The 27,054-nt window shown below is 34.0% G+C and overlaps 2 protein-coding genes across 2 annotated transcripts in view; both read left to right on the plus strand.

Moving 5' to 3' along the window:
- The window catches only part of LOC110092507, a 29,398-nt gene extending 15,049 nt beyond the window's left edge, over window positions 1-14,349 (plus strand). Inside the window, exons 4-7 of the mRNA XM_028691810.1 lie at window positions 3,300-3,355; window positions 11,177-11,293; window positions 12,874-13,057; window positions 13,889-14,349. Of these exons, the coding sequence (XP_028547643.1) occupies window positions 3,300-3,355; window positions 11,177-11,293; window positions 12,874-13,057; window positions 13,889-14,008 (477 nt within the window). The 3' untranslated portion in view covers window positions 14,009-14,349. The remainder of the gene's footprint in view (window positions 1-3,299; window positions 3,356-11,176; window positions 11,294-12,873; window positions 13,058-13,888) is intronic.
- Window positions 14,350-19,306: 4,957 nt separating this feature from the next.
- LOC110092515 lies at window positions 19,307-26,900 on the plus strand. Its single transcript, XM_020817096.2, has 5 exons — window positions 19,307-19,790; window positions 19,953-20,003; window positions 21,206-21,339; window positions 26,375-26,475; window positions 26,564-26,900. Exons 1-5 carry the CDS (start codon window positions 19,434-19,436, stop codon window positions 26,734-26,736), a joined length of 816 nt encoding a protein of 271 aa, XP_020672755.1. The 5' UTR covers window positions 19,307-19,433; the 3' UTR covers window positions 26,737-26,900.
- The last annotated feature ends 154 nt before the right edge of the window (window positions 26,901-27,054 follow it).

Here is a 27,054-nt window from a genome sequence, read left to right on the forward strand (position 1 = left end):
AAAGTAAGAAAATAGTATATTTTTTGCCCGCATCAAAAGTACAAAACCACAAAGTATTAGTCTATCAAAACTCCCAAAGTGCAATTAAGAAAGAACATATATAATCCAATCATGTCTCATCACTAAATGGGTCTTTAAGGGAATCTTCTTCTCTAATTATATCTATGAATGTCATATCTTCATCATCTTCAACGTGACTCACTTTTTTCTTTCTTGTTCAATAAGAATGATCATTATCATGTTACTTGCCCACTTGATATAAAATATAAATATAATGTAATAGCATATAAAAAGTTGTGGAATACCTTTATTTGGTTTTTGTGTTGCAGAGCTAGTGGATGTGTGTGGTGTGGTACTAGTGGATGTGACTACTTGATTTGCTTCGCCCCTCAAAACATCCACACTTAGATCCTCTAGTTGCAAGTCTGATAATGGCAAATCTGTCTTATCATCTATGAACCACTCATTATCAGATGTCACATCATCACACACCAAAGGGTCCTCATCATCCTTCAACCCCTTGTTCCTCAACCTCTCTCTCAACCTCTTGTTGTGCATAATATACACAAGGGAGTTTATTCTGAGTGTTGAAAGTCAATTTATTCTCTTTGTTTGCACTTGACTATATGTACTTCAGTTTCACTCACACCCAGAAGAAAAACAATTGAGGTCCAAAACTCCAACAACAAAACTCTGTAACTCGGGTGGAATCACCAAATTGGATCCACCATTTAAGTATTTTCAAGAAGAAAAATGATAATTAGAACATATTAAAGTGTTTTGCATTTACAAAAATAAGTTACCTGGAGACCGTTTGGCAATAGTTGAAGAGGTGTGCGCCTCACCTCTAATTAAACCGAAAATTGCTTAGGCAATGAGGCGTTTGGGGCTGAATTGTGCAAAGGCGCGTCTCTAATTTTGCAATTTTAAACTATGATCCCAGCCATCACTTGGATCTTGATCCCACAGCCAGCATGGGGATTCGTTGGAGGCTCCTTGTTAAATCTCAATTGTCCCTTGACCCTTGATCCCATGACCAACATAGGGATTCGTGGGAGGCTCGCCCAGATCATGCTAATTTTCTTTTATATTCGGGTGACTGATTTAGTAAGGATTATATTAAGGCAATTATGTATGATTCTAAGACGTCTTGTATAGATATATAAATAGGATTAATTTTGTATAATAAAATGAAGTCTTTTTCCCTCTTAAATTCTCTGAATTTAACATGATATTAGACCACCTTATTAAATATTATTGGAATTCTAAGGAATGCTGGTTCCCATCACTGACTTTCAGTGTCGGAATTATGAGAAATATGGTCTTTCTTCTTGCTTCGTGTATCCAAGATCAAGGAGAGATCGAGCGGGTGGGGTACTCTTTTGTGCGTCTGGGGCGGATTCAAGTTGAGCTGACTGAAAGCCTTCTCTCATGTATGTGCGACTACACAGGATGAGAAATCATGCGTAGGGGTGTCAAAAATGGGTTGCGGGCCAGGTTCGAGTCGAACTTGACAACAACCTGTTGTTGTTCGACACAACCCGTACTCGACCCGTTTTTGCAAACGAGTTAGATTTTACAGCCCGAACCCGACACGCCAGAAAATCGGGTCAACCTGATCTGAGGCTGGGCAGAAATTGCAGGGAAGACTCGAAGTGGTGAACATAATCATGGTGGGTGGAATGCGGCACGGTGCAACCAGATGCGGTTAGGTCTTATTGCACATGGGTTAAAATCGCAGTAGATGGATCGCAGGCGCTGGGCGGTGTGATCGAACAGTGTTGTGCGCGGTTAGGGCTTGCTGGAGGTCGGTCGGAGCGGTAATCCGATCCGGTGTGGAAGTCCATATGCACTAGAGCGAAGCAGGGTCGAGTGCGTCGTTAGGGATTACATGTGCCAGGTGACAGGCGAAGCAGGGTCGAGTGCGTGATGTCAGGTCGGTTCCGGGTTGATGTTGAATTTTTGGGTTGACCCAAACCTGACCCGAATTTGCAATCGGGTTAGGATTTTAAACCCGAACTCGTCTCATTTCCTAAACGGATTGACCCTAACCCAGAATGTTCGGATTGGGTCGAGTTTCCGGGTCGTCAAATATTGACACCCCTAATCGTGCGCCTGGACAGCGGCCAGGACCTCCTGAGAACGGCGACATCGTGCTTAAGACAAGCAAGAGTGTGAGACCTGCACTCCTTCCTGCGATAGGTCCATAGGGATTAGAGGCCTTGCTTGCGCCTGTACGGGGCCGATCAAACAAGAGTCTATTCGGCTGGAATCGGACGACTGATTTGCATTGGGATGAAGGATGATCAATCGGATAGGAGGAGATCTACGTATCAAGTGCTGAGCTGCTTGAGACATACATATTTTTTTTGCTGTTGTCCATGAAGCTTACTGCAACTCTAAAATCAGTTTTTTTTTTCTTTTGTTGTGCCTTCATTATCGGCCTTCCCATCCTTCTCTTGAGAACCTAGAGGGTGGAAAACTCGAAGGATAATTAATCCACTTTCCAGCTGTCGCACCACTGGCCTTTATTTCCATTTATGGTTTCTCGAGGGTTATTGTTCAACGATGCCTCCATTGCCGCCCTGCACCTTGCAGGCTTGATTGATATAGCTTTCATTGCTATCCTTGGCTGCCACAATATTTGAAGTTAATTTCTCCTAAAGCTTTGACCAAATGGAGGACTCTATGGTGCACCAAGGGACTTGATAACTCCACCTTTTTGGGATTGGTTACCAAGTTAGGAATGATAGATCTATATTTTCCATCTTGAGGGGGAGTGTTAAATCCTAATGTCCACTGGCCCTTAATCCCACGACCAACATGGGGATCCGTGGGAGTCTAACCTGGATCACACTGTTAAATCTCATCCGTTTCTTGGCCCTTGACCCGATGATCAGCATGGGGATCTGTGAGAGGCTCACCTGGATCATGCTGATCTCCTTTTATATTTGGGTGGCTGATTAAAGAAGTATTATATTAAGGCAAGCATACATGATTATATAGTTATTTGTATTTTTTTATTAAGTCATCTTGTATAGATCTATAAATAGGAATAGGTTTTTATAATAAAATTTGGCCTTTTCCTCTTCAATTCTCTGAATTTAACAATAATAGTTGTCAATAAACTAATGTGTGGTTGTAATGCTTCTAGGATACTGATGAAAGGTTTTAATACAAACATGGTTTATTATTTCCAACTACTACTGGTCTCTTTTTCCAAAAGGATTTTCTCTTTTTTATCTTTTTTTATGTAGAGTTACATTGACTATTTCTGTGATTATCTTTCTGGTTTTCAGATATTCCCTGGTGATGTGTATCTTGATGGAATTATTAATGCTGTTAAGTCCTCAAGGTATGATGTTTTAAGGAATTTGTTTAAAACTGTTCATCTGTTAGAATATTTAGATAATAGAAACTTTTTACGTACGATCAATTATTCCATAAGTTTTTTCCCTTCACTAAGGCCAGCAAAAATTGAGATGGATTGTCCTGTAAGCTTTTGGGCATACTTTGCCTAAATTTGTGCGTTTATATAAAGTAGTATCCATCTCAATCCTTTATCATATGCAACTATTAGTTTGCAATGATTATGACCAATTAGCTGGTCAGCTATGGGCTGTTCGTTTATAGTAAATCTTAATGGTAGTTTTAGGGTTGACATATTTGTATCTATAGATCGTGGAAGCACTAATGCATATTACACTAAGGCATGTACTGTCAATATGTTCCTCTTCAGATGAATTTTTCAAATAAGCTGGGCATAAAAAGAGGGATGGAAATCTTAAGATTAAAAAGCATTGCTTTGTTTTTTTGGCCTTTTTTTATGGTTCTCTTTAATTTTTTCTGCATACTTTGTTTATGTGACTATCTTCTATTCCTGGTGATGGTTAAACAGTATAGAGCTTTGGTTCCTATAAAAGTTGTTTTTTAAATTCTTATCTCTAAAGTTCTTCAATTCTAGATGCACTAAAGTAGAGAAATTTGCTTTCAATCTATTATATTAACTAAATTAATCTCCATAAGTTTTTTGGAAGAATTGCCCTATAATTTGATTTTCTCTTATATCCCATTGCAAGCATTTTTGGCCTGGGAGGCAAATTTTTTAATGCGTTATACAGTCCCATGTATGAGCTGCATTTATTAAGTTAATAAATGCAGCTAGGTCCCTGCAATAGTGTTTTTTATTTCTTATTTCTAAAGAATATACAATACTACCTGCATTTAAGTAACGAAGTTATTTTTTTTTCTAAATATTAGTAAGATTTATTCAAACAACTATCCATAAGTTGCTTAAAAGAATGATCTTTGAACCTGATTTTCATTCATATCTAATTCTAACCATTTTAATTTTTTGAGTGGCAAAGAAATGCAATAATCCTGACTTAGAAATGCACACTACTTTCCCAATGTCTACCATGCTTTGATTAAGTTGTGATTTTTTATGAGTTTTTCCTATTTACGGAAATTTTGGTTTGAGTGATTATAAGTTAAAATAATCAAGGTTCTGCCTATCATTGTCGTCTTGTTTCTCATTGTAATGTATGGTCGAGTGAAATGGACGGCTATTTGTTAAAATCACATTAAGATAACTGTCTAAAATGATATATGGGTTTGTGTCTATTTGGTAAAAAAAAATTGTTGCGATATTATTATGATTTAATTGAATGACCAAATGAATATTATCCCAGACTTAATTAATTTATAATTAATTTAAAAATGATGAATTTATATATACGAAAAAAAGCTAAAATATATAAACTTTTCAGGATGCTACTTAAAGTACTGCTCTAAGATAGTTGCTTTTGAGGTTTAATGATATTGAACTTATTCTCATAGTTGTTGTAACAAACATTTTAAAACTGCTTCTACTATTCAAGAAGGGAGAAGCGAACGACAAAATGGAGCTTAAGAAGGTTAATCGAGTAAGAGCAACGGATAATAGCTAAATTATTAGCAATTTATAGATAAATTATTTAAACAAACAAAATTGAGCTTCTAGTGGAAATTAGATATGCCAGAATACTATCAAGCAGCATGAAGCAAGATGATTTAGGGTTTTATAATGCAACTAAAGTGATGCAATATGTAAATCACATAAAAAAATTAGTATTCATGAATCACAAATCATTAAATAAGTCAACAACTTAATTGAAAGTTCTAGAATTAGAATGTAGTGATTGAATAAGTTGGAAGAAATCAAGATGAAATTTGAGCCCATAAAATTTGCTAGCAATTATAATTTAAGCATCACAATTAAAATCATAGTTGTGTAAAATTTGAACAAAATCTTGCTCACTAGTAAGCAATAACACATATTATGCTAAAGAAATTAGATCAAGAAAAGTATTCACCTAAGAAAGAAATTGTAGTTAGCACTTGAATTGAACTTGAGGTATCCAAGATCCAAGCCAAATTAAGCTCATACAAAATCATATATATTAACTTAATATTAGGAAATAACAAATACACTTTTTCTCGAGGGCATCATCACAATCATGCCTTGAATTATTGAAATTTCAAACCGAACTAAATCAAATCAACTAATGAAAAAAATTATGTTGAAATAATTATTTGATGTGACTCATCTAATGAGAATAAAAAATAAGCATACATATTTCTATTAAATTTTCTGAACTCCCAAATTTGGCTCATTATTTAGCATTTGATACTAGCGAAGTAAAGCATGACAAAATTTTGGGCTTTGTACAAAGTAATTCATGAGTAATCACAAATATATACATTTTGCCAATGAACAATGTATCTATAAAATTGCACTATTAGCTGTGGATGCATTCTCATCATCTAAAATGGCGTAAAAAACAAGCTCTTAGAATTAGTTGGTAGAGGATTAGGATGTGGATTTTTAAAGAGAACATATAAAGACAGAATAATCTATGGAGTTAACAATAGACTCATGAAATATGCTCAATTTGGACACATTGAAATATATATTAAATGCTAAAATGTTAATTTGAATTCATTGCAAAATTTTAAATGATCGTGTCATTCTTGGATTAAATTTTATAGATTAATGATGAAATCTTTTATGAATTTAAACGCACTATAATTTTATCACTAGGCTTGAACTCTAAATGCCTTGTATTCACATCAACAGAAAGCATGTAATTGTCATAGTTAAAAGTTATTTTTTTGTTAATATCCTCGAAGGTGGATGTGATATTTTACTAAATTTTTTAATGAAAATTGTGAAAATAAGATTGACTATAGTGATCTTAGCACACTAAATGAAAATAAAGATTTTTGTTTTTATCGGCGTATTAGTAAAATCGAAGTTAGAGAGGCTTTAAAAAAAATGAAGGGTGGAAAAGCTATTGGACCTGATGATATTCCAATAGAGGTGTGGAAATGCTTAGGAGATGAAGGTATTTCTTGGCTTACTAAACTTTTAAATATTATTTTGAAGACTAAAAAGATGCCAGATGTGTGGAGAATGAGTGTGTTAATTTCTATTTTTAAGAATAAAGGTGATGCTTTCTTAGAATCCTTACGAGCCACTTTATATAATTCCCAATTATCAGAATTTTGAAAATTAAACCAATTTTTATAACAAATCTTCTTATTTTTAATCTTTTCTTGCACAATTGGATTCCACCACCAACTATTTTTACTATTAGGAGCTTTTCTCTTTGATACTCCAAGAACATCTTTTGCAATATTCTTAATATCACTAGCCACTTTTTCCCACATAACATTAGCATCCTCATGCACAAACAAAAATCTTAAGATCTAAAATCTTACTCACAAAAATATTTTGGTTAATATTCACAAAATCTTAAGATCGAATTGAACCATGTAACTAAAAAAAATCAGCTTGCAAATATTTTCACAAAAACACTGGCCTTTGATACATTTAGCATCTTAAGAACCAAATTTGGTATGATTGATCTTAACACTTAAATTATAATTTTGCAATCTTAATGTGTTGTAAATATATGTTTATTTAGTTTATTTCTGTTTATTTGTTTTGTTCATTTTTACGTGTTTAGTTTTGTGTTTGTCATTTTTGTGTTAACTTCAAAGCATGTCATGTTTTTATTTTTGAGAAGATTTTCTTATTATCATATATCATTTTCTAAGTGTTCTTTCATACTGTACGAAATAAATTTTATCATATATGAATTTTGTAGCTTATACATGGTAGGTTTTTGAGTTGAGCACATAATAAAAGTGCTTTGATGGCACTTGGAAATTCGACAGGATTGTTAAGCCCTTATGAACTAGTCCCATGGTTAACCAAGAGGGGGGGGGGATATATTGGTATTTTAAAAAAATCTTTCGATCAAAATACAATCTTAAAACAAAAACCAAGATTCACCATAGAAATCAAAGTTTGGAAATTAAATGCAGAAGCAGTTATAAAGAACACAGAAATTTATAGTGGTTCGGTCAACATAACCTACATCCACTCTCCGTAGGTGCCCTCCGAGTATTGAACTAAACTAAGTGTCTCTCCTTTTTCCTCTTGGCTCTCTTAGGTCATAACAGCAGTGAAAGATGTTTTAATGGGTAGAACAAGTGCTCTTAAATAGAAGAGCTTCAGAATAGCTCATTAATTACAAATAATTGACTTTATCATCCAGGATGATATAAATAACATCTTGTACGATCAGTGCAAATTAAGCTCAATCAGCCAAGACGATTTGGGACTATTAGAAGATTTTTGTTCATATCGTCTAGACTGAGATAAAATAGTCCTGTACGATTAGTATAAATCGGTGAATATCATTCATACAATCACACTGAATGGATGTCTGGATGATGGAAAAATAACTTGATCGTCCTGGCTGATTAGTTCAAATCCGTGAAAATTATCAAGAGCATCACCATGAATAGAAGCTGTCCGATGTTGATCATCTAAGATCAACTAAGGTTTTATGAACTGGTCATCAGTAGAAGATAAGATTAGAGAGAGTCGCCTTAGATGATTTGGTCACATAAAACGGCGGCCTTCCAATGACCTGGTTAGGAGAGTTGAGGTATTAGATTTGACTTATGTTAAGAAAGGTAGAGGCAGACCTAAAAAGACCTGGTTAGAAAATATTAGGAATGACCTTTCTTTATTAGGTTCAAACGAGAATTTGACCTTTAATAGGATACAATGGAGAAAAAGGATTCATGTAGCCGACCCCACGTGGTGGGATAAAGGCTTGATGTTGTTGTTGTTATCCTCAAATAAGTCATACGCATGATGGCTAAGCCTAGAGTTAATAGGAAGGTTAATAAGTTGTATAGATTTTCAAGGTTGACATCCCATGATAATATCTAATACACTAATGCCAGTAAACCTACTACAGATGAATTGCATGCAAACTGCGAAATCCTACTCATATGCATAATCTTTTATCAAACAATATAATATATCTCTTATTTCTTATTTACTTCTTTAGTTTATCCAACAGTTTTTTGATGACAAGTAATTGAAATTTTTAGTTCTGTCCCCAATTTTTCTAAAGGGTTTTCAAAATGACTCATGAAATTTTTATCTCAGTTAGAAATAATTGTTTTAAACAACCCATGCAATTTAACCTCTTATTTAAAATAAAATTTCAGAATATGTGATGCATCAATAGTTTTATATTAACATGACATAAGAATCGTGTAATCTCAATATTCATATAAACCAAATTCAAAGTTAATAATAGTCCCAACTTTTAAATGAAATCACTAGGTGTGTACAATCTTGTGTTATGTTTTTGTTCTTTAGTAGATTAACAAGTTCTGCAATATGAAATAATTCATGCTACATTACTGTTTAGACTTGGCTAGAAATATCTATCTCTTCATTACAATGATCTTATCTCTATCAAAATAGTCAGCAATATTCCCAACATGTAGTTCTAAATCAAAAGGTCCGTCAAAGATATTCTGAATGCAAATACTAGTATTTTTAAATAAATAGTTATTTTAAAAATATAATATTTGTTAAGATAAGATGAATTATATTATTTAATTAATTATTGATAAATCTATCCAAAATTCTGACAAATAATATGCTCCTCTTTTATATGATCAAAATTTGTTACCTTAACATATATTATATGATTAAATATACTCAAAGAATCAACAAGCTTATATTTAGGTCCAACAGTAGTTAAGAATAAAAGAAATATTCCTAGAAAAACTCAACCCACTTAGCATGCCAGTCCCTTCAAAATTTGACGACCAATGTTTAATGCAAAGTGTTTTGATAAAAGATAATACCTCCAACAACAGATTATTTTCATAATAACATAGAACTCTCTAATTTTGTTTAAATATTATGTTTAGCTTCATTCAATTGTTCATTAAAAAATATAATACGATGATTCTTTCTGTCTCAAGACTCTTTCAATATCAAAAACAAATTCATCACAAGAAACCTCAATTATCTTCTTAAAATCAAGTAACTAATGCATATGTGCATTTGTAAGTCTATTTTTTATCTTATTTTGTCTTTGATTTTAGTATACGTGCGATCAATAAATTTGATCAATCTAATTTCCCCTTTCTTATGCAAAATTATAAGTGAATCCATGACAGTACTAAACCTTTGAAACCTCAAATACCTTTCTTATGATGCTTCAAATGATCATCTCCTATTTTGCAATAGAATAAAGTATCATTATAGTAAATAACAATAAACTTTCCAATATAAGATCACAAAGCAAGGTTCAGATTCTCTTGATAGTAATAGGTGTATTAGTTAATCGAAAAGGTATCTTCATCCATTCACATGATACATTATTAAAAGTAAAAGTTAATTTTTATTCATCAACTTCTCTTATTCTAACTTGATGATAAACACTCCTCAAATCAATTCTAGAAAATATCCTAACAACAGTCATCATATCTAGCATTTCTCCAAATAATTTGAGCTAAATCCATGAGCAGCACGTCACACTAGATTTTCGCAATATAGATAGTTAACTTAATTGGAACTAAACATGTTTGAGACAAAAAAAAATAGCAATTCTTTTTATCCTTGCTATTTTATATGGTTATGAATGTGGTTTCGAAAAGATTTGGACACATTCATGCTAATTCATTATCAATTTAGTTTTAAATCTTCTCCCCAGGTTTGTAATATGCTGAATACTTGTAGTTATCTTACAATTAGGTTCAACTTGGGGAGTAGCTATATTACAACACATGACATTGAAAGTATTTTTATCTAAAACATCTTCACAAATCAATAATTTTTTCATAAAACTAATGAATAATGGAACGTAATGAGAGTTATTGATTTTATTATTATTATTATTTTGTTCCACCTGTTTATGTAAGTTCCTACTAGGATATTTGAATGACTAAACACTTAAAATAAGTTTTTTTTAGAAATCTTAGATCCAGATGCAGATGTAGTTGATTTTCGCTTAATATCCTTATTAAATATAGTTTTACTACCCTTTGATGTAGTAGGTGCAACAACTAAATTGATTACTTGACAAAATGATTCACTTCATGTGATTTTGTAGAAATCCTTTTAGACACAGGAATTTTAAATATTTGTTCAAAATCTATTACAAATTGAAAAAACACACTCTAAGTGATGGAATGTGCTGGGTGTCCTATCTCTTTTGATATCTTGTCTCAAATCAATCCTAAAACTTAAGAATAGTTTAATATCTTTAGCGATTAGAATTTAGCAAGTATTCAAATTTGTTTCATATATTAAGAGACATTTTTGTACTACTTATAGCTTAAATCCCCCTATAAAAGGCTATGGTATCGATAATACAGACTCATAAGTTTCTTATAAGGCTGGTGATAATGATATTGATATCCTATGTCATAAATTGGAAAGAAGGGTAAATTGTATATTTTATATTGTGCAAAAAATTATTTGTGCTTTATGAGTCTTTGTTAATAAAAAAATTAACGGTTATGCTTGTACGATCCTTGCTAGCGAATTCCATGTTGATATAACCAACAGAATTTTGAGTATCCACATAAATTTATTTGTACCATTAGCATCCAGTTGTTTTGTTAGCTACTTACTGCTTAAACTTTATTTCCCTTTGCTTTTCAATGTCGTTGCTTCTACTTATGTAATGTAACATTCATTCTCCATCTAATTATATGCTTCGAATGCTACATGGTGCCATAAATCTTAGACTTTGATTCTTTGATGCTTTGGTAGATTTAGTATATTTCTATACATTTTAATGTTCAGGTTTTTGCTAACTCATGCGGCGGAGGATATCTTAGGATGGTTACTAAGACAGATTCAACAACGCATTATTCTCTGTAATGTAAGGCGTTTATTGGTGAAAAATGAGAGCAGCTCCAGGTTAGAATTATAGCCTTATTTTTCTAACTGCCAAAAAATATTCTATGTTGATTATGTCATCAATTTGTGAATTAATTATAATCACACTCCCACCCCCACAACATTACCCCCATAACCCTAGTCTCCTGAGACAAATCAGAACTAATTACCATTTGTGATTTTGTTTTTGTTTTTGAATTTTGGATATGACATTTGCCTAGTGTTTTTATTTTTATTTTTAAAAGCAAATCAAATTATTTTTAAAAACACCTAAAGTAACTTTTAATTATTTGTAATTAGAAAGAATTTATAGGGACTTATTGATGGTAATAATCTCACCTTTATTAAGTCTCTAAAGTTAGTTTAGTTGCAAATAAAAAATGCAAGAGTTATGACTTGGATCTTAAGATTTGTCGATCAAATAATTGTTCTTAATCTAAGGCCATATAAAACAATTAAAGATACATTGGAGTATTGCCATAGTAAATCACATTTATAGTTGATGTCCAATTATATCATCCCTAGTTATACTCTTATGATTCAAAAAAAAAAAAGGCGAGTGTGATTTATCATGCATATGATAAATTTGTAGCCAAAATTAATACAAATCAATTGTAAATAATAAAAAATTAAATAAAAAATAAATCTATATATCTTTATTTTATGCTGTTTTTTATTTTTGATTTGCCAGTTATCTTTTTTTTTTTTTTGCTTGATTCTTGATCTTTGTCACAACAACTTTTAGGATATTGACTCAGAATTGTCCATAGATGATATAAGAATCATACTCTCAGAGCTATGAGATTTAAGTTGATAAAATATGATGAAAAAAGTGATGAGAGAGAAAGAGAAATAAGCCAAAGAAAACTTGAGACTAGAGAGAAGCTCTGAAATTTTATTGTTAGTGTTCAGCGTATGAGAGAACTATTTCTCCTTTTTTTTTCTCAAATGTTCTCAAAATGACCCTCTGACTTTATATTTATAGGGTTGTAGGAGTAATGAGAATGGCTACATATATGATTATACAAAACTAAATGAAAAATATAAGTATTATGTAGTGTAATTAGAATGCCCAACTTGAAGAAGTCATATGTTGAGCTTGTAAAAAGTTGTTGGCTTGGTGTCTAAGATGCGTACAAGAAGCCGAATCGCTGATATGCTGAGGCCACTTGAGTTGTTGCAGAGACTGACTTGATATGCTATTCTTGCCTACTTTGGATGAGTTTCTAAAATGTATTCGCCTGCTTGAGATGATTTCTTTTGTAGACCGGCAAATTCCTTTTGATTTGAGATCAAATAGACCGAATTGACTTAACTTGAATTGGCTTGAATCCCATTGAATTTTTGTGCATTCCTAACTTAAAAACTCAGTTAATTCCCTGTGTAGTATTACCAATTGAGGTAACTCTTGCAATTGACAATCTAACAGATCAGAGCAACAAACTGGACCAGAAATTGAACCCATCTTATAGTCAATTGCCCCCACCCTCCTTTAAATTGCATTTTTTCATCAAATTTGATTGTCTGCCACCATTTTCTTTTTTTATTGTATCTACACGGCATCTGTTTGATTCTTTAATACTATCGTTTTTTTTTTGTAGACGCTCTATTGTGTACTCTGACCCGGATGAGATAATTACAACTCATTTAGAAGGTGGTCTCGTAGCTTCTGTAAAAATGTCTCAAGGGTGGCCACTGTCAAGTTATCCTCTAATGCTTTGGTCGCTAAAACATTCTAGCGACCATTCCAAAAGCATTCCGTGGAATTTGCTTTGCGAGGTCCAGGTAGTTTCAAGCTTTACCGCACTATTTTGTTGGAATGAATATTCTATATCCTATTAGTACAGATATTACTTAGAACCTCAGTTCAATAAATGTAAAATATCCTGTGCTTCATTCGAGGAAACGCTCGAAGCACCATCTTGCTTACCATTGTTATAATCTAATTAAAACAACTAAAAGAATCTCATTATTCAGTTCACCTAAAAAAACGAAAGAAAACCTGTTGCAAAACAACACCGTGCAAAGGTACTGACTTTCAAATATATTTACTGGTTTATTTGTTCTCATTTAAAAAGATTTTACTAATGTATATGCTTCATGAGAATATAGGTGAAAAGTTTGGAGTAGCTCTAGTGGAAGATAAGATTAGAGATAGTCGCCTTATATGGTTTGGCCACATAAAACGACAGCCTTCCGATGACCCGGTTCATAAAATAGAGGTATTAGATTTGACTTATATTAAGAAAGGTAGAGGTAGACCTAAAAAGACTTGGTTGGTTATAAAATATTAGAAATGATATTTCTTTATTAGATTTAAACGAGAATTTTACTTTTAACAGGACACAATGGAGAAAAAAGATTCATGTAGCCGACCCCATATAGTGGGACAAAGACTTGATGTTGTTGTTATTGTTGTTGTAGTATCGTATCTACAATGCCATAAAAAGTCATTGGTTAAATGTGCTTATCTTTTTCTTCCAAATTTCTCAATAACCACTTATTTAGTTGTGTGAATGCGATGCTTTGCGCAAATTGGATGATTAGTCTGCTTACTGGTCCAATAACTTTATGATGCTCTGGATGTTGATTTGAAGTTTTGTTTTATTAAATTAGGAGCAAGCAAACTCTTTGGAGGTTCATCTGCGGCAGGATCTTACTCATTTTGTTGATGCTATTGAACGATTAGTGATGGAGATGCAAGCAAAATACTCAAACAGCAATGCATCCTTCTGAGCCTCCATGTCGGTATTTATGAGCATTTAAGAAATTATTCCATGCTGTGATTAAGCGCTATCTCAACTAAAATGGAAGACTTCATCATCTATAATAAATGGATAATTCTGCAGCTGTGGCTTTCAGGAGCTTCGTTGAGCTGCATGGTAATTCTTAAGAGAAGATCTTCACATTTAGTTTGGTTAGCAGTTCATATGAATTCATCTATGATTATTATATCTAACTTTGTTTTTGTCTTTTGAACTAGGTTTAATTAGTCTATTGACTTGCTGCTATGAGCCGTTATTTTGTTTAACAGCCAATTTGAGTTGGAAAATTCTATATTTGCTTCTTTTTTTTCACTTCCAATTTTCTGAGGTGATTCAAGATATGATGAATGTGAACCTAGGCTTCTCTATAAGTCCAAGGGTAATTCGTGAGGGATACACAGCTCATTTTGGCATGTTGGTTGAGAGCTTAGACTATCAATTAAGAGGTTTTGGGTTCGAGTCTTTGTGTTTGTGTGTGCAATGTGTGTGTGAGTTTGCCTTAATTGACCTAAATGTCCAAAAAAAAAAATGTGAGGGATGCATGATCCAATTTTGATGCAGCTACTTGTTAAAAGGCAGTTTTAGATTATTATTTTTTCTTATTTTTAATATATTTTTTTACTAAAAAAATAGTTCTACAAAATAATAAGAAAATTATCTAAAAATACATGAGAGACATTTAAAGCACTACTGCTTGCTTGAATGAACCCATCTCCGAAGTAGTTGTCTCATTTACTTAAATGTTGCAATGCTATGACCTTAATATTGTGATGTATTATATAAAACAGAATATATTATTTTATTTCTCTTAAAGTCTTCTTATGACTAATGATTTGTTTGAGACATTTTTCTCTCTATTTAGTCTTTAGATAGCAATTAATTTTTTTGTATCTATTATTTTTTTCATTATTTTTGAAAAAATCGTGATGAAAAGTTACTTTTTATAATAAGAATATATTTTTTTTTCAGAACAATTGTATAATTTATGTTATGTATTATTGGAATCGGAATGTTAAAATTTTCTTTTTATCCTGTAAATTTCAATATCCTAGTAAAGCCACAATATATATTTAATATTATAGTGCAATAATCTTTCATATATTGAGCTTTGAATGTATAAATAATCATTATATGGCTCACAAATTTTTTTTTTTTTTTTTTTTAGAAGTTGAAAAACAGATTGCGCCAAGGAGTTATGATCATCTATTGACATGCCCTCATGTTAGTCACCCAACTATTTTTATTTGATCTTTAACAAATGAAAATCTCTTTTAGTGTGTCATTTATTCATATAAATAATTAGTATTATTGCTATCAAAATATTTTCTTCTATTATTATTTGAGTTAGGTTATATTTCAAAAGATCTTCCTGTAAATAATAATAACAACTTCCTTTTCTCATCTATACCTTCAAAATTAGGAAGAAAATCCTTAAAAAAGGTGATTATTAATAATAGCTTTTCACTTAGACTTTGTTTGGGATAATTTTTTTATTTATTTTCAAAGGTAGTTTTTTAGTATAAATTGTTTTAAAAGCTATTTTAGAAAGCAATAAAAAAGTCATCTCTAATGAAGCATTAATTGTATCCCTTGTATGAAATACGGTGTTAGGAGTGTAAACGAGTCGAGTCGAGTTTTAACAATATCGAGCTCAGCTCGTTAGTCGGAAAGCGAGCTTGAGCTCGAGCTTGTTTGTAGTGGGACGAAGCTCAAGCCGGCTCGCGAGCCCCTTGATTTATCATGTCTCATTTTTTATTTTTACCGCCCACTTCTCTTTTTCCCGCTTGTGAATGTCCAATGGAAAATTTTTATTTTTTCCTATGAATGGCAGCCATCTTGAAAAACGGTCATCTTCAAAAAGATATTTTGCATTAATGAAAAGTTGCCTTCACTTAAACGAGACAATGAAAATAAACCATATGAATTAACTTGAAAAGAAACCATTTGGCCCCCATAATACATGCCGGCTGCTCTTAGTTTTTTTTTTTTAAATATCCTAAATATACTAATTTCTGGCTGGCTCCGAGCCTTGTGAAGCTCGTTTAATATACGAACTCGAGTTTGAGCTAGAGCTAGAGTTTGAGCTCGAGCTCGTGGCACGATAAGCTCAGCTCACGAGCTTGTTAACAAGTTGAGCTTGAGCCAGCTCGCGAGCTGATTCGGCTCACTTACACCCCTATATGGAGTTACAAAAATGTTTATTGAGATTGAAAAATTGCCATGTGATGGAGATTGATAGTTGAAGTAGGAAGTTGACTCTCATTTCAGAAGTATTAAATATACATGAAGTATGAGAGTTAGCTTTTGTTTGGGGGATTTTTTTACTATTTGCCTAAGAATTCTTATAATAAAGATTAAAACATAGATGATGATGGATAAATTATCTAAAGAATCATATGATAAAAAATAAAATTTAAAAATTTAAAGGGGGGCATTGCCCCCTCGGGCTTAAGGTGGATCCTCGCCTGCTCCTATGCTACCCTTCCTCCCCTATTCTCACTGGCGGAGGGAGGGGGGGGCAAGGGGGGGCACGTGCCCCCCTAAAATTTTTTTAAATAGAGAGAGGTGAGGCATACATCTGTTGGAGAAAAATTTGAGAGAATTGAGAAATAAAACTAAATTAAAAAAGGAATGCTCCATGGAACAGAGGAAAAGGAGAACAGGGAATAGAATTTTTTCTTCAAACCTTAATACTCATACAGAAAGCCACGTTTTTTTTTTTTTTTTAACTGAAACAAATGTTAGCCAAGAGACACATCCTTTCAATACAACGGTTATAGATTTAATAATACTTAATTAATAAATAGTATGAAATTTATTGTGCTGCTTAAGTGGCTTGGTTCATTGATATATGTAGTCATAAAATTCATCATAAATTAAGAGAATCAATGCTATGATGGAATTTGTTTAATATTATTGTACGCAAAATTGTAAATCAATATTTTTAATATTATAATTATTTATACATAAAAAACTTATTTTCTAATAATGCCACAAAAATTTAATAAAAATATGAATTATTCCCATAACATTTTATAACAAACTAAACTGCATTCTAAAATGATTAAATATAAAGAGGATTTATAATTTTTTTCTTACATTTTAAGCTAATAACAAACATGGTTAAATATAAATAAAATTTTGGCCTAAACAACATTCTAAAATGATGGATTTTATGACTACATATATCAATGAAATTCTGCCGCGACCCGCTCTCGCGACGAAGCCCACTGCCGCAACCTGCGACCCGCTTTTGCTACGAAGGCTGCTCCCGCTCTCGCAGTAAAGCCCACTGTCGCGACCCGCTCTCGCACCAAATCCCGCAGCCACGACCCACTCTCGCGGCGAAGCCCACTAGAACTCATGTTTGAGCTCAAACCCGAGCTGGCTTGACTCAGTTGCACCCCTATCCGTGGCAGATATTTATGTCTTCTAAGATCTAAGTGTGATGTTAATTGCATTCTTAATTTTAATCTTATAGCTCAGCTTGACACCGTTAATGAGATGACAAACATAACTATTTTAATTTAGGCCCCCCTAACTAAAATTTCTGGCTCCGCCACTGCCTATTCTTATGTTTTCTTCACTCAATGAGTCTCCTACCTAACTATTTCTTAAATATTATCTGAAAATAAATAAGAAAAAACTATACTTTTTATCTGAATATAAATAATAGTAATATCAATAATATTACTTATTTTTGTATTTGGAAGAGAAATTGAGGTTTTTAAATACTTTAATATTTCTAGCAAAGAATTGAATGTTTTACTTTTTTAAAAAAAAAATTATCTTAAAATAGCTATTTTTCAAAGGGGACATCGCATATGCAATATTTACATTTTTATTATTCACTCTTCCTCTCGCCGATTGTTCCCGCTAATCTGCTTCTCTGCCTTTCGCTATTCAGCCAAGTCCTGTCGTCTTCGCCTTAGGCCTTCCTCCCCGAAAGTCCTCCCGCTCGCATAAGAACCGACCTTGGCGTGAGGTTGCCATCGGTCTGTCGTCCTCGCCGAAAAAAGTATGGAGAATCCACCATTTGTATTTATTTTCTTGCTTATTTTTTTGGTATGAATATGCCATTTTCTTATTCGTTTCTTTCTCAATCTCTTTTCTTCTCCAAATTTTATTCTCGATGTTCTCATTTGTGATGATTATATATAGTTAATGACAAAGAAAAGGACCTTCTTTTGAGCATTTACATTAAAGTTACTGCCATTTAATTAACAACACGATCCTCGGGCAGCCTTCGCCACTCATCAGCAAACCACCTCGCTGCATTGTCCTGTCTGTCACCGAGCATTTCACCATCGGAGCCCTCACAATTTTTTTTTTCTGTTTCTTGCTTTCCACCGAATTATAAAAGTTTGTCACTACTAATTAATCAGGTTTTCGGCGAGAACAATATACATTCAGCCAATGGGACTGGAATCCTTTAATAAACCTGTTGTTTATCCTAATGGAAAATACATCATATCTGCTTTTGTTAGTGACAAATTGACTTCCAAATTTGAATCCATCAATACAATAGGAAAGAAATAGCTTATAGATGTACTAATGAATACATTAATTGAGGTTGACGAGGGAAAAATAAGGAGATTCAATAAATATTTTCCAAAATTCATGCTCTAGATAGAGTTGATTTCAAAATCGTTCTCTTTGCTTCTCAAATGTGATGGAAATTTCAAGTGTATATCCGTTGGAAGCACAAAATGTGAACATTAAGATGAGTATTATAAGTTTGAGTTTTATTCTTTTTTAAAATATACCTATTGTGATGATTCTGGAGGAAGCCAAGAGAGAAGAAGGAAGAGAAGGAAGAAAGCTCTAGCCGCCTAGCTCCTCCTCGACCACCGCCAGAGTGCTGTCGCACCACCGCCGTAGTCTTGCCGCACCACCGCCGGACCACCAAGGTACGCCGGAGTATTGTCGCAACATCGCCGTAGTTCTGTCGTACCACCGCCGGACCACCAACGGATGCTGAAGTGCCATCCGAAGCTGAAGTACCCCCTAACACTGAAGTACCACTAAAACCCTTTTTCAACTGGGCTAGGCCCCGTGGTTTTTCCCCTTTCCCGGATTTTCCACGTAAAAAATATTGTGTTCTCTGTGTATGAGCTGGATATCCGTGCAACGTTAAGACGTAGAATTATAACTCTTTCGCCGCGTATATTCTAGCCTGCAACAATATTATTTTTTAATAAATAACAGAAACAACAGTAATATTCTTATCCGCATTTAATTCTTTCGGGCCAGGCACGGGTTTACGGGTCGAGTATCACCAGTAAACTCGCCCATACATAGCTTGGCGCCTTTGGTTGGCCGAGTGCGCGAATTCTCAAGCAGACAGAAATTTGGCCGACCCGCTTCTTCCCCAACCAGCGGGCAACCGCGAAGCTATGCTTCGCCCTTCCACACTCCCCTCCACCGATCGGCTCAGGTTTCTTCCCTCCGATTTGTACTCAGTCCATAGTGAATATCCTAACCCTCAATCCTTCCATAAATCCTCTCTTCTGCCCATAACCATCACACGCCGTCATCACCTCCGGCTTTTCTGCCGGCGCACTAGCTCCAGCGATGCTGTCGCAGGTGCCTCCCAGCCGGAGGCTAAATTTGAGGAGATTGCCGTCGATGGAGTCGAAAAGGAGCACACGAACGTGGGCATCGGGAGCCCTAGCCTCTTTCGGCCACTTGTGACGTGCAGAATGAGTTTAGGGGATCAGGCCTTTTTCCTGCTTACCTTTATTGCTTGCACGGTGATCATCTTCTCTTTATTTTTGTGTCTTCGGGTCATTTGTAGGTTGAAATTTTTTTTTTTTTTGATCGTTGGTCACCGGAAGATTACTTGTGGATGTTTTTTTTTTTCCGCTTACAAATAATCTGGTTTTGAATAATGTCTTGTTGTCTCTTGGATGCAGACATCTATTGCATTTACCAGCCTAGTCATTGCTGCTGTTCCCACTCTATTTGTAAGTTATTAAGTTGCTTGCTAAGTTCCAAACTTTTTGAACACATACATCTAGATATGTACTGATTATCATGTTTGAGTTTTTGTAAGTCTGCATATCAACTGCCAATAACATATTTATTATAAGACATGGTTCAATCCTTAAAAATGCGCAAGCTTTTCCCAATTACTTTTATATTCTCTAGTTGCTTTTTTGCTTCTCACATCATGACATGTCATCTTCTAGTATATTTATCAGTTAAAATTAGGGGAATTTACATACATATCACTTTATTTCATGCTATTTACATATCTAACACCCAAAACTTTAATATTACATTCCTACCTCGCATATAAAATTTTAATATCAATTATATCACTCATATATTTCATTATTATCACTCGTACTACCCTATAAACTTTAATATTTCATTCCATGGATACATATTTATTCTATGGGTGGTAGGCATGTAATATTAAAGTTTTGGGTGTTAGATATGTAATTGCATGAAATAAAGTGGTATGTATGTAAAAAGGATTAAACAAAAATGTTGTCATTTATGATAGATCTATTTGGAGCATTTTTTAGAGCAGTTAAATATGTAACTTCTTAGGTTGCTCTCAATTTATATGGTTGTCAGCAGTTCAAACATTTAAACAACCTCTTAGTGAAAGTAGGGGTTATGGCTGCATTACCCTTCTTTCGCCCTATCTTGTCAACACCCTTTTGCACATGATGTCGATAACCTTTGGTTTCGGCTGCAATTTAGATATTCACACCCCTTTTTGCATGCCTCCGCCCTCAATCCAAAAACCTATAGAAATTGGAAAAGAAAGGGAATTTGTTTGATTTGAATAGAATTTATCTTTAACTATTGTATGTCTGCTTTTAATAGCGGTCTTTCTAACCCGAGAAGCCTGTTATTGAAACTATATGCAAATGTATATCACTTCAATCTTCTTAGGAAGCAAATAGTACTGTACAAGAGCTATTTCTTGACCACTTACGTCCTTAAATTTTGAATTTCCGACTGGCCATCATATTCCCTGTTGAAACTTTGATGAGAAAAAAGTGGGACTTACTTGTTTATCAGTAGAAATACTATATACCATGTGATACTTTGAAATTATTTGGAGTATTTGTTGCCAGTTTAGGATGTTTTGAATATTAATTTAATTTGGTAAAGTCAGGCCTTCAGTTTTGATTATTATTTTGTTATATAGGCACTAAAGAGAGCTGCAACATCTCTAGCCAGACTAGCTGATACTACAAGGGAGGAGCTTCCTAGTACTATGGCTGCAATTAGACTGTCAGGAATGGAAATTAGTGATCTCACATTGGAGTTGAATGAATTGAGGTAACTAACTATATACGTGATCTTTTGGGAAGTCTTCTATGAAGCAGTTATCAGAAATCGACCTATCATTTCAGTTTCTGTGAGTTATTTGTAGTAGTTCAACAAAATATTTTTATTGTCTGGTAGATTTCTTCTGTCATGTTGTTATATTAAAATAAGAACAAATTTTTTATTGATTTTGTTTTCGTATCATTTCTGTGTGAATGGAATCACCACTTTGATAGAAATCTTATCTAGAAGTGTAAGATTACAAAAAGGAGTGCAAGGTTTTGTGTTATCTAGAATGACATTTTGAATTTCATCTTCACATAATGTGGCCTAAATGTGCATCCCTGTGTTTTATTTAATATGTTGGTACTTGATGTTGTAGCACAAACATGTAACGTCATCATTTAAGGTTAGACGTTGATCCTTGTATTGCAATAGTTTTTTGAATCGTGAGCATGCCAAGGTCTTTTACATATTCTAGACTTGCCAATCTTGTATTTCAAAGTCTTAGACAATGTTTTGTTGAACTCTCAGGCGACCATTAGTAACCTTGTAAGTTGTATCCCTGTGCTATCAAGCAGCCTTAGGCAATACTACCCTACCGCTAATTATTGGAGCTTATAAAGTTAGGTGGAAGACTTTGCTACATGATACACATTTATTAGAATGTTAAGCAATGATGCTTTTTTCCAAAGTGCTCATTAAAGAGCCCCATGTGACTGTATGCTATCTTATACAGTTCGAGATGTTATACTGGACTTATTGGAAAGATAAAAAAATTCAAGAGAAATTATCATTATTGTCTATTGTAGTGATGCCCCAACTTGATTTTTCAGCTTGACATGTTTGGCTAATCAGGATCATTTTATCTGGCTATATTGATGGCTTGGAAAATAACCGAAGCATAGGATTGGCTTGTTCACAGGATGTCATTGTGAATCAAAGTGGATTTGAGATTTCAGTTAATAACTGAGACAGAATCAAGCTTATTGGCCTTTTCTGAATTGTTTTTATCTTGTTCATTAAAAATCAGTGCTTGCATTTAATGAAACTATCTATCTACCAGTCTAATTGAAATTACCGTAGAACTTATAGTAAATAAAAGTTGATTTGTTATCACCATATGTTTTGGGCCCTGGTGCAATTCATTTTATGGTGGAGGCTCTCTAATTTTCACATAATGTTCTTTCTTTGCTTGTGGAAATGATAAAATGCTTTTGTTAAATTGAGATTGTGATTTTTTTTTAAATACCGGAAAACCTCTAAATTATTGTGTGAACAAGTCCTTGACTTCCTAATAGCTGTGTGGTGGTTGGGGGAGGAGAAGATTGTAGTTGGGTTGAGGTAAGCTATGGAGAATAAAAGGTGTTGTGAAGGGTTGTTTTGCAGGGTTCAAGTAGAAGTTGTAATTGTGAATTTTTGGTAAATAAACCCATTTCCGATGTCCCTCTCTTGATGGTTATTTATGGGGTAGGTTGATATTATTATTAGGTCGATATCCTTCTTTTTCATCGGCCACTACCTTCATCCCAACCCTCAATCAACATGAATCATAAGCTTTCTCTTCTTGGGTGCAACCTGATAGGTGTGATCTTCACTTCCCTGCTCTTATTCCTCTGCCAATAATTATGTAAGGCAATGAACAAGTGAGCTTATATCTTGGCCCAGTCAATCCTAGCTTCTCATGGATTGGAAACCTGCACTCACCCAAGTTATAACTAGGTGTGGTAGGCGGGCAATGATAGGGCATGTAGCGGCAATGATCAGTTGGGATCAAGTTTACATTTGGTTTTTCTTCCCTTAACTGTGGTAGGATTTAGGTAGCATGGTTGAGATGCAACTTGATTGAGGGCATTTTTCACTACCCATTACTCCGCCAACAAGCACATTTATGAAATGAGCAACTATGCTTATTTCTTGGCCCATTAATTATAACTTTCCATAAATAAGTGACCTTATAACTACGACCTCTAAATATTCTCATTAGTTTGTGTGAAAAAATATAATTGGAGATGATTTTTCAGGAAGTAGATTAAATAGCTAATAAAGTGCTCCAATGATTTTGCCCTCATTTGAGCAATTTATTAATCTAGCTCAAAGCTTCCCATAGGTGCAAGACCATGATTAATCATGAGAGATGAATTTCATTTAAAGCTAATCTTCAAGCTCCATATGGTTTGTTGTGGTAGCTTCCCATCTAGTTAGGCCTGTTGTGATAGTTTGGGGAGAAAAAGATGCTGCTTGTGGACTCGGAGAAGATGGTGAGAGAATTATGATAAATTTGGCCAAAATCATATGATTAGATCATCAATATTAAATATATCATGGACCCCAATTGATTTATTCAAAAGAGATAATTGATCAACGAATTTTTATTGGCAATCATTGTTTGCTTTGTTTATGGGGATCTCATAGATTGTGGGAAAAGCTTATTGAATGGGTTAATATCATGGCCAACTTTAGCTAATAAAAGGTTTTTGGCCCTGTCAAGTGTGTCATGTTATTAACAACTCATACTAAGTTGTAACCACTAACCATTAAGGATAGTGTTCCATTAGTACTTTAATTATAATATAATGGCGTCATTTTTTTTATATAATATAATGGTGTCATTGCAGTCAAGCTAGCCACTCAAACAATCAACATGTAACTTCATTGTAATATATTGGTATTAATGCCCAATTAGACACCATCTAAATAGTGGGTACATATTGAATGCCTTAGATTTATTTTAACCGTAATAATGGTGTTATACTCTCTTAGACACCATCCAATTAAAGGACACATGTTGACTCCCCTTTGATATGATATTTTTGAGTTTGATCCTATGGATACACTTGACATGATATTGACTCATCTGTGAACTTTGTTGAGGCAGAGGAAAGATGGGTGGCTACTTTGAGTGTGGAGTGGCTAGTTATTATTTGGACGTTTAGAACTGCATGGATTGACAATTTGTTTGTATATGACATTAAAAGAACTTGATAAAGCTTCCGAACACCCCACATGGGGGGATCAACATGAAGACTTAAGGCAATTTCATCACATTTATAAGTTTTATTATCACAATTATGTCTTATTACAACCAAGTGTTCATAGGGTGGTGTACAAGGTCTATTACCATAAATAAGTCTACCACTACACTTTTAAAAGTTAATATGGTTCATGAAGCACTTGTTAAAGAAAAATCTCCCCACCACAACCTAAAAGTCATGCATGAATTTTAAACAATCTCTTATAGGTATTAGCAAGACATAAAATACAACAATTGTAAAATAAATAGAATTTCGCAACCATGTCACTAAAAACATGTATGGGTCTTTAGGAGGATCCCTTCCATGCTACTAAAAGTTTGTGTGGATATTGAGAAATAATTCTTGTGTGATAACAACATAATATGTGAACTCTCCTCGAAACATTCCCGCAAAAGGTGCATATGATTGTTATTTGTCAACCTTTAACTCTATGGGGAAGCAAAATGCGAACTCCTTTATCGTTAAGAGGATTGAGATGAAGGTCTGAAAAGTGCAATCAAACTTCTCTGATAGGAGAAAATCCTACATGAGACAAATGCCACAAATCTTATGTAATATTTTTGGTGTTTCCATCTGAATTTGAAATTCATAGAAGAATTTTCTCCCTCTTACTTATAGAAAATCACCAAGGAGGCTTCATTCTAAATACTTCTATGTGGGACTACTTAGGTAGTTGAAATATACTTCCAAATGGTATCCTTTTGCGCTTCTGCTCGCTATAAATTTATTCAATATTCAACCTATGTATTAGATTCACATGGTCATGTGTTGTGAGCATCGTCATGCATGGCTTGGCCAATATTGCTTTGAGACCTTCCTCGCATGTCTTTTAAAAATGAAGGATCTGTTTGCATAGAACGGAAAACTGATGGACAAGATAACATGAAGGACCAGCCAAAGCAGAGACCAAACGTTTTAATCCCTAGGAATTAGTTGTTCCTAATCGTTAATACTTCAAGGAGCTGTTGCCAACATTCATGAATACGAGATTCCTTGCTTTTTGTGGGATTTTCAATAACTGAATTTCAGTCCCATCTATCAGGCAGCCTTTGTTCTCTTTTACCTGAATCTTTGAGCCATATTGTGATGTCATATTAGCTCAATCGGTAGCATTCTTCACATCATGTTCAAGTTTAACTAAGGTGGTAAGCTAAGAGATACCTGTGCTTATGATATCTCACAAAGATCTTTCAAACTCTAGTCATCTCAAGTTTTATCTTGACAAGATCTGTGTGCGAGAGTTTCAGCTTCTCTTCTCCTAATGAGTCTGAAAATAGCAGAATACTGAAATCTCCCAAGGCATTATAAAGTTCTCACGCTTATTTCAGTATTTACCCTCTAATTTCTTTTGGACTGATTGTAATAATGTTACGGTTCGGCCTGAACCATCCAAACCGGCCCAACCTGCACCGGTTCATACCTACATGGGGCGGGCTAAGCCGCCTCCTTTGAATGCCTCCCAAGCGTGTGGGCCCCCCTAGGACTGTAAAGAGGAGGGGGGGAATTGCATAGGGAACTATTTTAGGAAACTTTTTATTAGTTTTTATTAAGAAGATATGTATTAAAAGGAGGGAGACTAGGGTTAGGACATTTGAGTTATTCTCTTGGAGTTCTTCTTGGCGTCTTGGCTCTAGGCTCAACGCCTAGAGATTGGGAGAGAACGATCCTCCTCTCAAATTGATGATCAATTGTATCTTTGCTTTATGTTTGCTTTGCTTTGATTTCCCTGATACAATCTATTATTTTAGGCTGATTTCATTGGCGTTCTTGTGTTCTTTCTCCCTGTTTTTACCAATTCATCGTAGGGTTGCTTGCGAACTCAAGTAATTCCGATAAGATTACATGCGAACTCAAGTATATCCAATCAAATAACAGCTGCATTTCAACTGCGTCAAAATAAATTTTTTTATTAATAACCTTCAAGCAAATTTATCTAGCAGTTCTAGCAGATCCCCTGCAATCTACTCGTGTAATATCTACTATTCAGCTGAAATTGTAGTTTTACATTTCAGTGAAGAGATTGCAGATGGTGTCAACAAATCAGCACAAGCAGTGCAAGCTGCAGAAGCTGGGATTAGACAGATCGGTGCTTTAGCCCGCCAAAGAACAATCTGTATATCTTCAACATACACTTTCTATGTAACCGAAGTATTATAATTTCTAATTGTTTGGCAAAGATTATCTTGTCTGTTTATCTGCAGCGATGATTCAGGAACGAGCGAACCTGCCGGAAATCTCCTTCCGACCTCTGGTTGCAGGAGCTGCAAGAAAAACCTCTGATGCTGTGGGAAGGGCCAAAAAGAAATTCATAAATTTTCTCTCTCGAGGCGAACAAGATGATGAAGAAAGGAACTCAAATGAGGCTGAGTATTGAGAAATTTTTTTCTGCCTCTCTTTTTTATTTCTTCTATTTTATCCCTAAGAAATCTTGCTGTTAGGTATATTGTCGCTCTACATGAGATTGATATTTTTAAGTTGTATATTTTATAAAATTGGTTGTAAATTACTGTGGATAAAATAATTTCGTTATTACTGTTACATAAAGTAGCTTTCTAGCATAGAAAATTTTGAAAATCAATAAGTAAATAATTAACAAACTAAATTGTAGCGGTTGTCTAAAAAATAAAGTTAACTACAAAGCTGTTCCAAATGAATCCTAAGGTTTTGTTTGGGATGGTTATTTTATTGTTGT

Source organism: Dendrobium catenatum, unplaced genomic scaffold (genome assembly GCF_001605985.2).
Source record: "Dendrobium catenatum unplaced genomic scaffold, ASM160598v2 fragScaff_scaffold_9, whole genome shotgun sequence".
Lineage (NCBI taxonomy): Eukaryota > Viridiplantae > Streptophyta > Magnoliopsida > Asparagales > Orchidaceae > Dendrobium > Dendrobium catenatum.